The sequence below is a fragment of the Phalacrocorax carbo genome, chromosome 1, assembly GCF_963921805.1.
Source record: "Phalacrocorax carbo chromosome 1, bPhaCar2.1, whole genome shotgun sequence".
Classification (NCBI taxonomy): domain Eukaryota; kingdom Metazoa; phylum Chordata; class Aves; order Suliformes; family Phalacrocoracidae; genus Phalacrocorax; species Phalacrocorax carbo.
The window spans coordinates 150,683,882-150,699,689 of record NC_087513.1 but is presented as its reverse complement, the minus strand read 5'-3'; the positions used below and the strand labels follow the sequence as shown (position 1 = coordinate 150,699,689).

The following is a 15,808-nucleotide window of genomic DNA, read 5'->3' as shown; positions in this document are numbered from 1 at the left end:
AACAAGCTGGGAGCAATAGACATAACAGGATTAAAATGGTGGCTGCTCTGTCATTTTCCACGCTATCCCGGGCGCCTAAGAATTGCTGAAATATAGCTGAGATGTTGCTGCGCTACATCTTGTTTAAAAAAGTGATTTGTTAAAAGAAAATCCATGCCGAATAACTGAATCCGGTCCATTAAAATAAAATGTAAACACTGGCCCCACAGTTTAACCATCACACATTTTGATAGCCTTTAGGAACTGAAAGGCAATTCTCGCCCCTCTCTGCATTATCATATAACCTCATCAGAAGATAAACAGCCTCCTTACCCCCAAATATTTTGCAATTTGCATTTAGATTGTTCGGTGCCAATGTTCAGGATAAGATACTTCCCAGCTCTGTCAAACAAAACCTGATTGTCATTTAGCAGCGTGGCAGTCAATTTATGTTTCCATTAATGCAGATCCCAGGCAATTATCTGGGGAGGGGAAGGGGAAAACCTGAACAAATTGGCCCCCTGTCTGCTAGGCTTATTTTCTAGTGGGCAGCTGGAGGGCAAATTCGACATACCCATGAGGAAGAGCAAGTGAATCCCCTTCTGCTGTTGCTGGGGAGACAGGAAAGGTGTGGGGGGCAGCTCACGGGCCCCTTGGCTGTGCAGCATCACACATGAGAGTCAGCCCTGAGCCCTTCACAGAGGCAGTGGTGGTGTGGGGCAGGGTTCTCACACCTGGGTTGGAAACAGCAGTGGGGACGTGTTAGGCTTCAACTCCCAACCTGATGCAGCGGTGGAGCTGGAGCAAGAGCCCCAGCGAGTTTCCTTGGGTCCAGTATGGCACGTGTCTGTTCTGCAGGTGGAGTTGTGTTGCCGCGCACTGCCGTGTCCCCATGGTCCCCTGGGCTGTGCCTGCACCTCCCTGTGGACCCTGGCCCCCAAGTGCTCATTGTGGTCGTGCTCAGCCACGTGAGATGGCAGAGGACGAGCCCTTCTTGTGATGGGACTGCCCTCGACCGCTGCCATGCACACTCCAAAACTGCACTGCTGGGGAGCTGCAGGCACTGACATGACTGGCATCAGCTTTACCAAGCTCTTGTGCAGATGGGACATCCTAATTTAATACATTTTCCTTCTCCGATGGTAAGTTGAAGACAATCCTCCTTTCCCTCCTGTCTTAACGGCCTCATTTTACCTCTGCCCCATCACTTAGTACTGCTCCCCATCACCGCTGCGCTCCCCACAGGGAGCCCATGGGTGACAGCAACCTCACCGCCAGAGGCAGCTCCCTCATTGCTAACCCCCATCTTCTGCTGGGGTGCAGCTGGTACCTTCCCCAGCTGCACAGCGCTGACAGCACCGACAAGCCTGGGGTTTCCCTGGACATGGTATTTCCCTGAGGACACTCACCCCTAACTAAAAGGCCTGCCCTCTTTCTAATGCCCTGTCTGGGAGGGACAGGCAGGTGCCACCAGGCCAGCCCTGCTCCCCAGCTGCTCTCCTTGTTCGTGGGGTTTTCCACACACACATATGTGTGCACACAGGAGGTTGCAAAGCTTGTAATCCTGCATGCAATACACTTTCTTTTGCCTTTGCAAAAACACTGCGTCGCATCTTGTCTGGTGTGAAAGAGCCTTTTGTGTTGGAAACACCTTTCAGTCACTCCCTTGCCAAGTTGGTGGGATGCTGGCTGGCTTTCCCTGGGGCTGCAGGGGTCTCCATGGGGTGTGAGAAACAAAGAAACCCAAGTGGGGATGGGCTCAGTTGCAACTGAGCTGTACCTATAAACACAGAGGGGACACCCAGGCTGTCTGCCACAGGGGGGTTCTGGGAGGGTTGGGGGGTGATAGGACCCCCCTGGTGCGAGCCCCTTGGTGGCCTGGCTCGTGGCCCCTCTGCGGCAGGTGGTGCTGCTCAGTGGCTGAGAAAAATCAAGTTGTTTTCCGAAGAGAGGAGAGATACCCGCACCCCAGTGATTGGAAATACATCTGTGACCATTTGGAAAGTTATTTTTGCTACATGGAAGGCTGGGACGTGAGGACAGGGCCTTCTCCAGACTGTATCACCTCTTGGCTTCCCTGCTAGTACAGCTCATTTATTTGGTTTGGCATGGACTAGCCAAGCTGTGTAGCTGCCAGGTTCACCATGTTATAAGGAGCTGCTATGTCAGGAAGAGCTTTTGGCCGCAGGAAAGCCCTGCAGATGTTGTCCAGGTGGTTCTGCTCTCCATGAGCATTTAGGAATAGACAAGCCATGTAACAATTTTACAATGATTATTTTTCTTTCAAACATGACTGGGATTCCTATCAGGCACTGGAGCAAGAGCAAAGGGCAGCATGCGGTGCGAAGGCTGGGCGAGGTGTGCGGCATGTGCTGGCAGTGTGGGCAGGAAGGATGCCAGAGGAGCAGGACCTGGCGAAGCGTGGAGGGAACCAGCACTCCAGACCAGCTCAGAAATAGCTGGCAGGCTCCTCTGTGTGGCATTTTGCACCATGCTGCTCGTCAGGCAGGGCGGCTGGCGAGGCCGAGCAGAGGGAGAGGTGTTGCCTGCCCACGTTCAAATTCTTGCAGATCCCACATTTCAGAATTTTGACTCAGGATCCAGCTGAGGCAAAGAAGGACTTATGTCACCTCGCTGGAGGGCTGGCTCCTTTGAGCAAGCCTGTGAGACAGATGCCCTTGTGGTCCAGCTGAGCATGGCTCCTCCCTGCCCTACGTGCTCCCAGCTGGGGCAATGAATCACTACCTGCGGGCGCCTCTTGCTCAAAGGCATCTCCCAGCTGAACCAAAGCAAATACATCCAGACCCAGTGCATGCTCCCCCTCCAGACGCTCTGCACCATGTTGCTGAACAGCGTTCGGATGCCCAGGGTACCACCTGCTCCTTCCCTCTCTCCCCATTCCTTGGCTGTGCATAGACTGGAGGACATGCAGACCCTGCTGGCACTGTGCCCAAGCCAGGGGTAGGAGGAAGGGGGTCTTGCTCTGCCATGAACCTGCTCAACCCACCAAGGGACCTCCAAACACCCCTGAAGCTCACTAGCAGGATTAGAGACTGCTCTTTTCCTTGCAAATGCTTCTGCTGCTGCATTCCCTCCCAGCCTCTCTGCCATAGCTGTGCCCTCACCACCTCAGTCCCTCTTCCTAGCCTGTCCCCACTCCCTTTCTTTCGACCTACACACCTTTTCTTCACATATAACCTAAGTGTTAACTTCTCAAGGTTTTGAAGAATCCCAGATCTGCCAAAAGGAGATCCAGAAAGAGATTCTAACTTTTACTCAGGTATCTCTTAGCTCTATTTACATGGGAATTACTACTGAAAGCAAAGGGGCTGTAGGGACAGCTCAAAAAGAGCAGGGTTTGCAGAGGGGTCTTCCCTGTTCTCTTTGTGAACCTCAGAGCCACTTACATCGTTAGTTCACTTTGCCATCTAACAGAGAGAGAAACCTCAGTCAAGTTGCCTTAATGTTTATTTTATTTAAAGAATCAGAAACACAGTCATTGTAGTTCATTTGTACTCATATCCGCCAACATTTCCTAAATCACGTTAACATTCATGTATAACAAAAACATTTTTCTGAGCTGTGCAAAGTTCAAAGGAATTGTTCAATTACTTGAACCCATTTCTAGAAGAGCAAACCTGGCATTTTACAAACTGAGGCCGCCTGAAGGAGTCTTTTCATTTTTTACCCCCCATTGTAGGAGATGCAGATGCCCCCTCCTCCCCCTTTCCCTGGTACGACAGGTAAAAATTAGACCACAGTACAAGTTGAACCTCTCTCAGTCCAGGACTTTCCAAATGGCACTGGGTCGTGTTTTCGTATCACTGAGCTGTATTAAGTTCTGCACTTGTGCTCCTGGCATGGAAGTGATTTGTCCAAGAAGATTACTCAGTAACCCAAACTGTGCTGATAAGCAATAAACAGGGGCCAGAAACAGCTGTTATCAAAATAGAAACATCCCCCCCCGCCCCAAATATTTTTCCTTGCAGGAGGTATGACTGGAAGGGTTGTCGACCACTAAAAAACCCCACCGTCCTCCCTGCAAAATAGGTTTTAAAGCACTGATTTCATGACATGACATCTGTGTGTTTCCTTGATCTTCTCACACACCAACTTTTGTCCTGTTAGAGTTAAGCATGAAAAGGTGGAAATCTGGAACCATTTTAGATCTGGCTAAACACAATAGGCAGCAAATAAGCCGTTACCCTATTTCGTTTTTCTGAGCGTAGTAAATACACCCACGGAACAGAATTTGAAGAGAGCTTTAACCACGGTAAGTTGTCAGAAAAAATCTCCTCATGTCTGACAGATCTAATCCAGAATTTTATTGGAATCGATAACACGCATTTTGGCGTTGCTGACTCGCTAACCGTGCAGTTTACTGTTGGAGGTGCAGTGACACTGGTTCTGATCTGGACCAAATCAGTGGACAGATATGGCTCTAGTCTCAAGCAAGTCTTTCCAGAAGACGTTTCTTCAGTCTCTTATTGGTTATAAAAAGGCAATTTCCTCTCAACAGTAACTAAACTTTTAGTGGCTGACTCATTACAATCTGGAATATGAACAAATGCGGCAACGTTAAGTATAAAAAGAAACACCCTGAAAATGATGCCTCCCTGTTTGAAGGTGCTATACTTGGCCATGGACTGTGTTTCTGGAATTGGTTTGTTACGTGTGACAGCAAGAAGAAACTTATTTTACAGAGAACAAAGTCACGGAGCTGAACTTAAATAGGAACGCTCACTTACATGGGTTTTGATATGTACTAGTGTACGCGGCTTGAATGAAAACAAAACTTACACCTTCGCATATGAAATACTGGTAACGCAGTAATGATGTTCACCCACTGGGCCTCTTCCTTTTAATAAGATCATCTCCAGGTTACAGTGCCTCCGACATGCTTTTAAACGACCACCACATGTGGGCTTTGGCAAAGAGCCAGCCGCTGGCAAAGGCAAGGTACAGATACAGCTACGAAAAGCCTTTCATCACGTTCCATTCCTCAAGAGCCGATGTCTTTTTAAATACTCTCACAGTCGCATTATGGAATTTTTTTTTCTCCTTCTGCTTCACATGAATAACTGGCTAAACTCGCTTTACATTTATTGCACCTTTAAGTCCCTGGTAGATGAAAGCTTATATTGCCTGATACGGTTTGTATTGTAGCTTGACCGCGTTAAGAAATTGAACAGTCTCCAGAACCGTACATTTCTACAGTAAGAAATCACATTTCGATAACACTAACTACAGCCGTCGCAGATCAGCTCTCGTCTCCGTGGTGCAACGACAGAGGAAAACTCCACGGTCCCTGCGCGTGCTAGAACCTGCAGTGTTCTTCTTATTGCCATGAAAAAGTCAATTAAAATTACTCCTCTGGGAATGACTTCCAGTTCTGGAGTAATTATCACTCTCCAGACAGAACGCTGTGCTTCAGCGTGGGTCTTCAGCCACTCTGAACACATAGGAGAGAGGGAGCGCGTGCGTGGTGCACAAGCACACTCCCCCAGGTATATTTATCGGTGACCCAGCGGCTTTTTCTCTTTTCCTCTATGAAGCACGAGCAAGCAGTCTGATCTCGATCTTCAGGTACGTTTCTAATTTCATATGTTGAATGCAAGTCTTGTTGCAGCCTCTCTGTTTAACCAAACCAAATCTTTAACATTTAAAAAAAATAGCACCAGATGTATGAAAAAGAGGAAATGTCTGATCTAGTAGGAATATATATAAAGTAGAGCAATTCTTACAGTAAAAAGGTACGTCATACAAAAAAGCGATGGAAAGTGATACTGAAGGACAAAAATCCATGCTGCATACAATAAGGGCAGAAGACAGGCAAAAGGGATTCTGCTCAAATAACCACAGTTTAATGGCGGAGCCGTACTTCCTCCAGGACCTCCCCGGCGGCAGCGCCAGGACACCGGATGGCATGGGACTCTGAGCACTAACACACTCACTGACAAACTTGCGCAGCATATCTTTGAGGTATATAGAAAGCATGACATTAACGTTTTGGACTCCTTGTTCTTTCTTGCACAATGATGCACCAATCTTTAGCTGGGGTTTTCTCCACCCTCCCCGTCCTCTTTTTCCCCTGGGAAAAATGAAGTCCCAGTTTAAGAGCTTCCTAGCACACCTCCTTGAACTCTCAAATCCATCTTGCATAGGCCAGTAATAAGAACACTGCAGCTCTGACAAATAAGTTACAGCAATATAACAACTTTCCTCTTAACTTTTTTTAAAGATATCTTCTCTATAATTTACACAAAGGGTTAACAGCCGGCATTTAGGTTACGTACAGTCCAGATGGGCGTCCTTTCAGTCTGTGATTCCAGGTGGAAGGCACTACTTCAACATACCACTGTATGCACCGCACGCAGTCTCAGGAGCACAGTGGAGCACTGCGTCTCCAGAGCTGTAGACTGAAGGGCCTGGGGGGAGTCTTTGGAAATAAAAATGGCAGTGGTCATCAGTCCAGTTTCCCTTTGCTGTCGCTTCTTGTGCTATGCAGTTTCCCCTGAAAGTTCCTCCAGTTGAGAGAGCGGCGAGCTGTCCTCAGAAGCTCTCGACAAAGCTCCCGGGGAAGAGGCCCGTCCTGCCATTCCTCTGCAACGTCCCTTTGTACCAGCCGTCCTCCCGTTTCTTGTGCACAAACACAATGTCACCTTCCTTCAGTTCGATCTCGGCCTCGCTCTGTGGCGGGTACGGGACCACGACGCGGTACCTTTGGAGACAAAAATGCAAAGACCTGGTCAACCAGCAGTTGAGCCTGCACCTGATGGGAGCAGCCAGGCATCTGAACCAGAAATCTTGGGGAAAAATGCTTTTGGAAACATTGATCAGTAAGTTATATTTTCACACACCAGTTGTATCTGATGCAGCTACATTTTCTACTAAAACTCAGTATGATGGGGAGATTTCTGGCCAGCTTGACTGGGAACTTGACCAGGACGTACTCTGGAACCAGACCATGAAAGCAGGAAGGTATTGTCAAATGGCTGGACTACTCGCAGTGGTCTCTGCTCCTGAGCGCGTGCCGAGCCTGCGCCACAGATTTGGTCACTTTCTCCTGGCACTGCATCTCTCTCTACTGTAACACATCTCATTCAGCACTGCATCTGCTCCATCTAAAAATCACAGAATCACAGAATGGTTTGGGTTGGAAGGGACCCCTAGAGGTCGCCTAGTCCAACCCCCCTGCAGTGAGCAGGGACATCTTCAACTAGATCAGGTTGCTCAGAGCCCCGTCCAGCCTGACCTTGAATGTTGCCAGGGACGGGGCCTCCACTACCTCTCTGGGCAACCTGTGCCAGTGTTTCACCACCCTCAGTGTAAAAAATTTCTTCCTTATAGCTGGTCTGAATCTACCAGACCCTAATAAAATGTCTGTCCCCCTCCTATAAGCCTCTCTAAGTATTGAAAGGCTGCAATAAGGTGTCCCCACAGCCTTCTCTTCTCCAGGCTGAACAACCCCAACTCTCTCAGCCTGTCCTCATAGGAGAGGTGCTCCTCTGATCATTTTTGTGTCCTCCTCTGGACTGGCTCCAACAGCTCCCTGTCCTTCTTGTGCTGAGGGCCCCAGAGCTGGACACAGGACTCCAGGCGGGGTCTCACCAGAGCAGAGTAGAGGGGCAGAATCACCTCCCTCGACCTGCTGGCCACGTTGCTTTTGATGCAGCCCAGGATTCAGTTAGCTTTCTGGGCTGCAAGCACACACTGCTGACTCATGTCTAGCTTTTCATCCACCAGTACCCCTGAGTCCTTCTCTGCAGGGCTGCTCTCAATGCCTTCATCCCCCAGCCTGTACTGATATCAGGGGTTGCCCCAGCCCAGGTGCAGCACCTTACACTTGGCCTTGCTGAACCTCAAGGTTCACACAGGCCTGCTTCTTGAGCTTATCCAGGCCCCTCTGAGATGCATCCTGTCCTTCAGGCATGCCATCTGCACCCCTCAGGTTGGTGTTGTCTGCAAGCTTGCTGAGGGTGCACTGGATCCCACTGCCTATGTCCCTGATGAAGATATTAAACAGCACTCGTCCCATTACGGACCCCTGAGGGACACCACTTGTCACTGATCTCCATCTAGACATTGAGCCAATACGATATCATGCTGGGAGGAGTGGCTGATACACCAGAAGGCTGTGCTGCCATCCAACGAGACCTGGACGGGCTGGAGAGCTGGGCCAAGGGGAAACTCACAAAATTCAACATAAGCAAGTGCAAGGTCCTGCACCCGGGGAGGACCAACCCCAGGCACCAGTACAGGTTGGGGGCTGACCTGCTGGAAAGTGGCTCTGTTGAGAAGGACCCGGGAGTGCTGGTGGGCAGCAAGCTGACCATGAGCCAGCACCGTGCCCTTGTGGCCAAGGTCAACGGTATCCTGGGCTGCATTAAAAGGAGCGTGGGCAGCAGGTCAAGGGAGGCTATCCTCCCCCTCTACTTTGCCCTAGTGAGACCACATTTGGAGTACTGTGTCCAGGTTTGGGACCACCAGTTTAAGAAGGACAGGGAACTGCTTGAGCAAGTCCAGTGGAGAGCTGCCAAGATGATCAGGGGACTGGAGCATCTCCCGCATGAGGAAAGTCTGAGAGACTTGGGTTTGTTCAGCCTAGAGAAGAGAGGGCTGAGGGGGGGATCTCATCAATAATTATAAATATCTGAAGGGTGGGTGTCAAAAGGATGGGGCCAGACTTTTCAGTGTTGCCCAACGACAGGACAAGGGGCAATAAGCACAAGCTGGAACACAGGAAGTTCCACTTAAACATGAGGAAAAAACTTCTTCCCTGTGAGGGTGCCAGCGCAGTGGCACAGGCTGCCCAGGGAGGGTGTGGAGTCTCCTTCCCTGGAGACATTAAAAACCTGCCTGGATGCGTTCCTGTGCCCCCTGCTCTGGGTGTGCCTGCTGAAGCAGGGGGGTTGGACGAGATGATCTCCAGACGTCCCTTCCAACCCCTCCATTCTGTGATTCTGTGATGCTGTGAGCCATTGATCACTACCCTCTGGATGAGACCATCCAACTGATTCCTCATCCACTGAACTTTCCACCCATCAAATCCATATCTCTCAAATTCAGAGAGAAGGATGTTGTGGGGGACCATGTCAAAGTCATTACAGAATTCCAGACAGATGTCATACATAGCTCTTCCCTTGTCCACTGATGATGAAAAATTGGGTTTGCAGTGCTCCCACCAACTGCCTGTGGTATCAGCAGAGGTTAGCTAAAGCAGTTAATGTTTTTCTTCTTATTATGTTTCTTGAGAATGTACTTGGGGTCCCTCAAACCTGGAAGTGAAGCTAAAATGGAGAGATATCAAATGACTTTTGAAGCACTCTCCAAACCAACAGGGAGCCCCTGTCCTGAACTATTCACAGGGCTCTCTGGGAAACTAGTTTTCAAGTGTCACTTCATTTTGATGAAGTAATGATGGGTCTGATCCTGATACAGCTATTCTGCACTCAGGCTTATCAGCAGGCATCCTCCTGAGAGCACAGACTGGGCCCTTTTATATCAATGCTCTTCTGTGCAGGGCAGGAATATATTTCTGCTGCACTGTTTGTTTTTTTTTCCCTCAGCACATGTACTTTCGCAGTCATCTGGCATTTGGTTAACAGTCAATAACTGTTTTGCTAATTGCAAAGTAATTAATACAGTAAGATAGTTAAAGGGTGCTGACTGATTACCTAAAGCCCGTCTCCTGAGGATTAATATTTCCACAACCACTACATCGCTACTGATGCCTCAGTCATGTTTGTGACAAGGCGAGTATTTATTTAAAATAATATCCTGTCCTCAAGGACTAACTTCAACCTGCCCTGGAGGCTCTGGACCGCTCCCTGAGGCCATTCCCAGTGAGATGGTACCAAAGCAAGGGGCTGCCCGGTGGCAGTCACTAATTTTCTTTACAGATGTTACTCAGGTACCTAATGACTGCAGTTCTGAAACTAGGGACTCCACTTTGATGTGACAGTGAGAATACCAGCTTTGGGTCTATGTTTGGATATCTCCACAACTAAACATCCCATTACTTGGAAAAACATTTAACTCATTTGGAGTGGAGATTCTGCTCTAAAACCTGAGTACGACCTTTTTATCTTGACACAGCAACACAGCCATGTAGAAAATATGTGTTCAAGTGCCATCAAAAATGTGCTTGTTTTCTCTGTCCCTTGCTCAATAAATCTTGTTGCCACTTCCTTCCTCTGTGGAAAAGCAAATAACAGAGGTTGAAACACGTGCTGCTGGCTGGCTGCAGGAATATGGTCTATCATGCTATCATCGGTGGAACTGCTACACTTATATTATGAAGCTTTGCCAATTACAGCCATTATGCAAATGAATGCACACATTATTTCAAACACTCTGCTGCAGTGTTGATTAATTAAATTATCAGAGTGGAACAATTGTAGCTAAGACAATGCCAAGTTTCAGATCTTGCAACTCTATGCAGAACCACAGAGCACTGGAACTCTGCCCCAGGATCTCAAGAGGTGTTGAGAAAGAAGAGGGTCAGACCACAACAGCAGCCGGGTGGTGCAGAGGTACTCCCAGGCCCTTTTAGCAGATCAGGAAACAGAAACAAAGAAAAAGGGGGGTGTCTTGGGCAGGGTTGTCCCAAAGACCCAGCGGGACTGCCAACACCTCACATCATACCTTAAGCAGAAAGCTGTCCTTTTAAAGCCAGACTACATCCCAGGAGTGAGGAGCTGCTAGTCCCTAAATGGTTCACATGAGGAGGGATGTGACCACGCTAAACAGGAATGTGCCCATCATCGTTAAAGTGGTTCTACACATCATCCCCTTAGAGATTTAGAAGAATAAATCTCAGTCACTGCATTACCAAATTAAGTACTTTTTTCCCATTTAAGGAAACCCCAAATGCTATGGTATAAATTAAATTAACTGTGGTACCTCATAGGAGAGCACCGAAGTGTTTTTGACAGAATAATGAAATCCTATATATGAAAGACCTTGCAAATCGGTTTAAGAAATCCTCCGTGAGAGATGGAAAAAGATGCTATGCTTTTTTCCCTGGAGAGGCTTTTGAAGCGGGGCCTGGGAGAGGCAGCAAGCCCGGTGAGCGCATGGGCTACCCGCTGGCAGGTCGCTGCTGTGCCGCCCCTCCAAACCTCCAGGTGGCATCTCAGCCTAGGTTATCCTCTGGAACTGAACTGCAAATACATATATTAGGCATATTTTATTTGGCTGAAAAGATCTCTTTCTTCCCTCCCAGGCATCCTCCCTCATTCCCAAAAAGGCAGTCCTGCATACTTCTGTTTATACGTCCCCTTTTCATTTCACATCTTTGAGAAGCTACTCTAAAACTGTAGGTTTTCTTAAACCCGACCACTTCCTGGCATGGTAGATGGATGTCAGAGCAATCTCAGTTTTGTCTGTGTCGCATTACACCTCCAAACTACCAACTTTAAAAAATGCTAATTAGCTGGGCAAAAATTGTGATGACCTCTGCCTATTATTGACAATGTTTTGTATTCTCTGTTGTAAATCGTACTTTCGGATAGTTGTAATTCTGGCAAATATTAACCATTTTGGCTCAAACTCACCACAGCAGTTGACTGTGTCAGGCTGATGGTCCCACATTCAGCCCAAATGGTTTCATCACCTCCAGGAATAACGTGAGGGTTTTTGCAGCACTAGCAGGACCCAGGTGAGTGCTTCCACAAACTGCTCTCAGGTCCCCATACTTGGGAGCAAAGACCTGTCCTGCTGGTCTGTCAAGGATGGTGTCCCTTCAGAAAAGCACCTGCTTTCAGCCAGGTTAAAAGCATTCAAACCACCTCAAAATTGCATATCCTAGTAGAGGCTTGTATGAGCACTGAAGGTTAAATCTCTGCTGATTCATGCTCCAAGATGTCCTAGCTCTGCAGGACCTCAGAGGTTGCATTTCTCTTCCTTTCCCACCAATGGGCTCCTCTAATGTTTTTCTCTCAGGGCACAGATTTGATATTGGACTTCCCCACTGCTGTCTGCTGTGGCACCCTTGGGTTGGACACTTCATCCCCAGAGGGGACTGTCCAGGATGGGCAGGGGCCTGGGGAGTGTCCGTGGTGCCCGAGAGAAAACACATGAGGAGAGGCTGTGAGTAGTATCAGCAAGGACTGGGGACAGGGTTTGCCTGGGCAGGGAAACCTCAGAGAGCTGGAGAGCAGGCTAAGGCAAGAGAGGGGTGAAGGGAGAGTGAAGCTGATGGGAGAAAAACTGGGAGCGGAGGCAGAAATGGGACCATGATGAAAACTGGAAGGCCTGACAGAAGGTGTGCATATGGCTGCTGAGGCGGGCAGCTGTGCTGAGCTGAGCCTGGGAGAGCAAAGAGCCTTGGTGGGAGGGAGCCTGGGGCTGGGACATGACATCCTGTGGGGCAGGAGACTGGAGGGGTAGAGGCTGGCACTGGGGCTGAGGGTGGGACGGGGACCCTGGCAGCAATTAACTCACTGAGAGCTGGGAATATGTCCATCATCTCTGTCCCTCTGCTGTCAGCAAAGACCTGGGAATCCCACTGTCCCATGTCTTCACAGCAGTCAAAAGAATCACCTCTCCCACCCAGCTCTCCCTTTGCTACTGCTGCTGATATCTGCGAGGTGCAGCTAAGACTCCTAACCTCAAATAGATGTTACATGATGGAAGTTCTGGGTTTGTTTCCTTTAAAAAAGCAAACTGTCTAAAAATATCATGTATGTAGATGCGTAAAGACATCCACTACTTTAACAAAACAGGAATGTTTCACATCCATGAATCTGAGATGAAGAAACAGGCAACTAAAATTGCCCATGACTTCACTTTTTCTTGTGTGCAATATAATTTTTCATTACATGATTGCATATTATTTTTCCCATAAAGAGGCCTCATTTAGTGCACAAGATGTCCCGCTCTGGACGTGAGTCAAGGCTTTGACACAGAAGAAATGTGTGGCTGCCAAAGCCACCCCATCTTTTGCAGAGGTTGGAGGATATCTAGTAAGTGACCACAGCTAAACTCAGAGTAGCACAGGTGTGGGGAAAGTGGCTTCTTTGACTCCTCCAGCTGCAAAGCCTCGTGCTACACTTTCCACGGAGCGCGACTCATCTCATGCACCCTCACTGCGTAGGAGTCAGTTGTCTGGGCTAAATTACTCATGCAGGCTCTCTGTCAGTGCGCACAGACAGGCATTGAACAGTATTGAGCAGAACTGATCAGTAATTAAGGGCTGGGCTCAGGCCTGGATGCTGAGACAAAAAACCCCAAAATACTGAGTATCTGTTCAATGAGTAAATAAGTGCATTCAGGACACTAGAGAAACATGGAACTAGAGAAACTTATGAAAACCGATGTAGAATGAGGCAAATTAGGTCTGCAGGGCTAACCTCCAAGCCGGTCCCATTCAGAGTGCTTGAATTCAGATGCTTAATGCTGGTTTCTGTTTGTCAAAGTATCACGAACCCAGGACAGGTTTCAGGAGTCCAACCCTGTGACACCAACAGGTCCCTTGTGTGTTAGGGATACACAGTTAGTTTTGTGTGGGATAGGTAATCAGTGAAAATGAGGCATCTAGCCCAGTTAACTACTGCTCTTGCTTATCAGTGGAGCTCTACTTCTCCATCCTTTTATTGGCAGACTGCAGGGACCTGCAAAGTGCCTCTGCACACTACAGGCCAGAACCTGCTTCACTGTATTACGGTGTCTGAATCAGCACAAAGTCTGAATTAGAAGAACAAATCTCAGTTGGATCTTTTACCCTTCTGCTGGAAATATTGCAGGATTCGATTTCTGAGATGGTTAATTCTAATTTCTCATTCCTGAGGCAGGTATGCCTAGTCAGAGGAGCGCTTTACCATGTGCATACATGTCACTGTTCAGTCAGAACTTACTCTTGGGGTCATTTCTCTAGTATCACTTTCCAGGGAAGAAAAACCCCTTCCTTTGCTTTCCCTTTTGGCAAAGAAGATACACATGCACAGCAATCGAAGTCAATGGGGGTTAAGCACATGCTTGAATGCTTCCTTGAATTGGGAGCTCAATTTCTAACGTGGCAGTGATTTGTAGGAAGGATACATGGAAACATGGAAGGGTCTATTTTAAAGGTCAAACTCACTGCTCTTGTCTTATTCTGCAGCACTGTTGTGGTTACAACTTGCTTGAAGGCTCCATGAAAACCACAGAAACACGGCACAGATATGCCAGTCGTGACAGCAAGTCTGGATACGACCACTTTATCAGAATATAACATGGCAGAATTAGTGCCAGTTACTACAGAAGAGTCAACAATGCGTGACATGTTTTACTCAGGTTTGCATCTGGGAACAGTGCCAGGCAGCAAGGGGAACATGACTCACGCACGCACACATGCACGCTCGGCTCTCCTGTTTTGCTTAATGTACAGTCATATTTTCTTGAAGGGGGTGGCACGGAAAGTATTTTGCTTTGGCGCTGCTAGGCAGACAGCACGCTCCTCTCCCACGTGAACTGACAGCGTCGGTGGGATGTGGGCAAGTCTCTGGCCCAGGTCCCGCCTCACCACAGCGCATCCCTGTACTAGTTCTGTTTCTTTCACCAGCAGAAAGTGGATGGAGCAGTAGGTGGAGAAAGGCATGTGGGGCACATGCAGCCTGATGGGGTAGTCACCTGACAGCCAATCACGGCAACACAAAGTGACAAGGACACCACCTGGGAAATTTCTCCGCTCTGCTGCTCGGACCGCTGGGTGCTTTATGGCAGAGAGCAGCTGAAGGAAGGTGGTTTTATAAACGGTAGTGGGAAACTACACCCAGAAGGCAGAGATGGACACTAACTATCCCAGCAAACCAGCTAAATGACGGGAGAGCTAGGAGCAATTTCCTTTCTAATCCAGCCATCTATAACCAGGTTCTGGAATATCAAGTAGGTTAAGATAAAACAATTGTTTTCCTCAATCTCCCCATGCACAAAAAATGAATGAGAGCATAAACATTAGCAGCATCTCCGAGCAGGCAAAGCTCACTTCACCTTCCTGTCTGTCTGGCTGCAACTCCCACGAAGGGCTGTGCTGTCAGGCAGCAGAATAGGCAATTCTGCCCTTAACTCACGAGCGTCGAGCAATCAGGGCCTTTTAATGCACCTCCGACATGGCTAGTGGCATGACCGCTTGGGTTTGATCAGCAGCCTGGATGTGGCGAGTGCTGGAGCTGCAAGCCAACCTCTATGGGAGAAGTAGCAGTCCTCTGCTGCCTGCCTGAGCCTCATTTCGAATGCCGTAAATATTAAGGAATGTGTTACTTCTTCCAACCTTTCAGTGCTCTGTCTCTATGCGCACAGATGGGCGTTGGGAGACAGAAAGCCAAGTACAGCTAAGTGAACTGAAATGCTTTGCAGCTTTTAAAAATTTCATCCAGCATCTGAATCTGTTTATCTAACCTTCTTTTTTCCTCTCCTCCCTTTTCTTTCTCAGAGAATTGCTCCTACTGTGCAGATGAAATGCACTAAAATGCAAACAAGCAAAATATGGAGCTGAGTGACGTTCAATACGAGTTTCTCCATGGCCAGATGTGAAAGGAACAAGTGGTTTGAAAACCGTAATTTGTTTTAAAAAAAATATAATTTGGTACTTCTGAGCAATTTGATGATTTAATGAGCACAGATGGATGTGGGATGAATTTCTAGGAGACAAGTGTTTAATGTATCTGCTCAGATTATTCCAGGACTAAGCATTATCCTTCCTAGTGCATGAAGGTAATTAATATTTCCCATTATGGGCATGAAAAAACCCATATGATCAGTTAAGGAATGCAGATACACCAATGATATGGAAGTTAATTCATAAATCAATTAGAGAATCTTGCCTGCTGTGTATAATTAGGGTTAC

At 48.0% G+C, this 15,808-nt stretch overlaps 1 protein-coding gene across 1 annotated transcript in view; it reads right to left on the bottom strand.

Moving 5' to 3' along the window:
* Positions 1 to 3,429: 3,429 nt before the first annotated feature.
* Positions 3,430 to 15,808, bottom strand: part of SH3RF3 (SH3 domain containing ring finger 3) — a 252,941-nt gene continuing 240,562 nt past the window's right edge. The window contains exon 10 of the mRNA XM_064439770.1: positions 3,430 to 6,700. Within this exon, the coding sequence (XP_064295840.1) occupies positions 6,532 to 6,700 (169 nt within the window). The 3' untranslated portion in view covers positions 3,430 to 6,531. The remainder of the gene's footprint in view (positions 6,701 to 15,808) is intronic.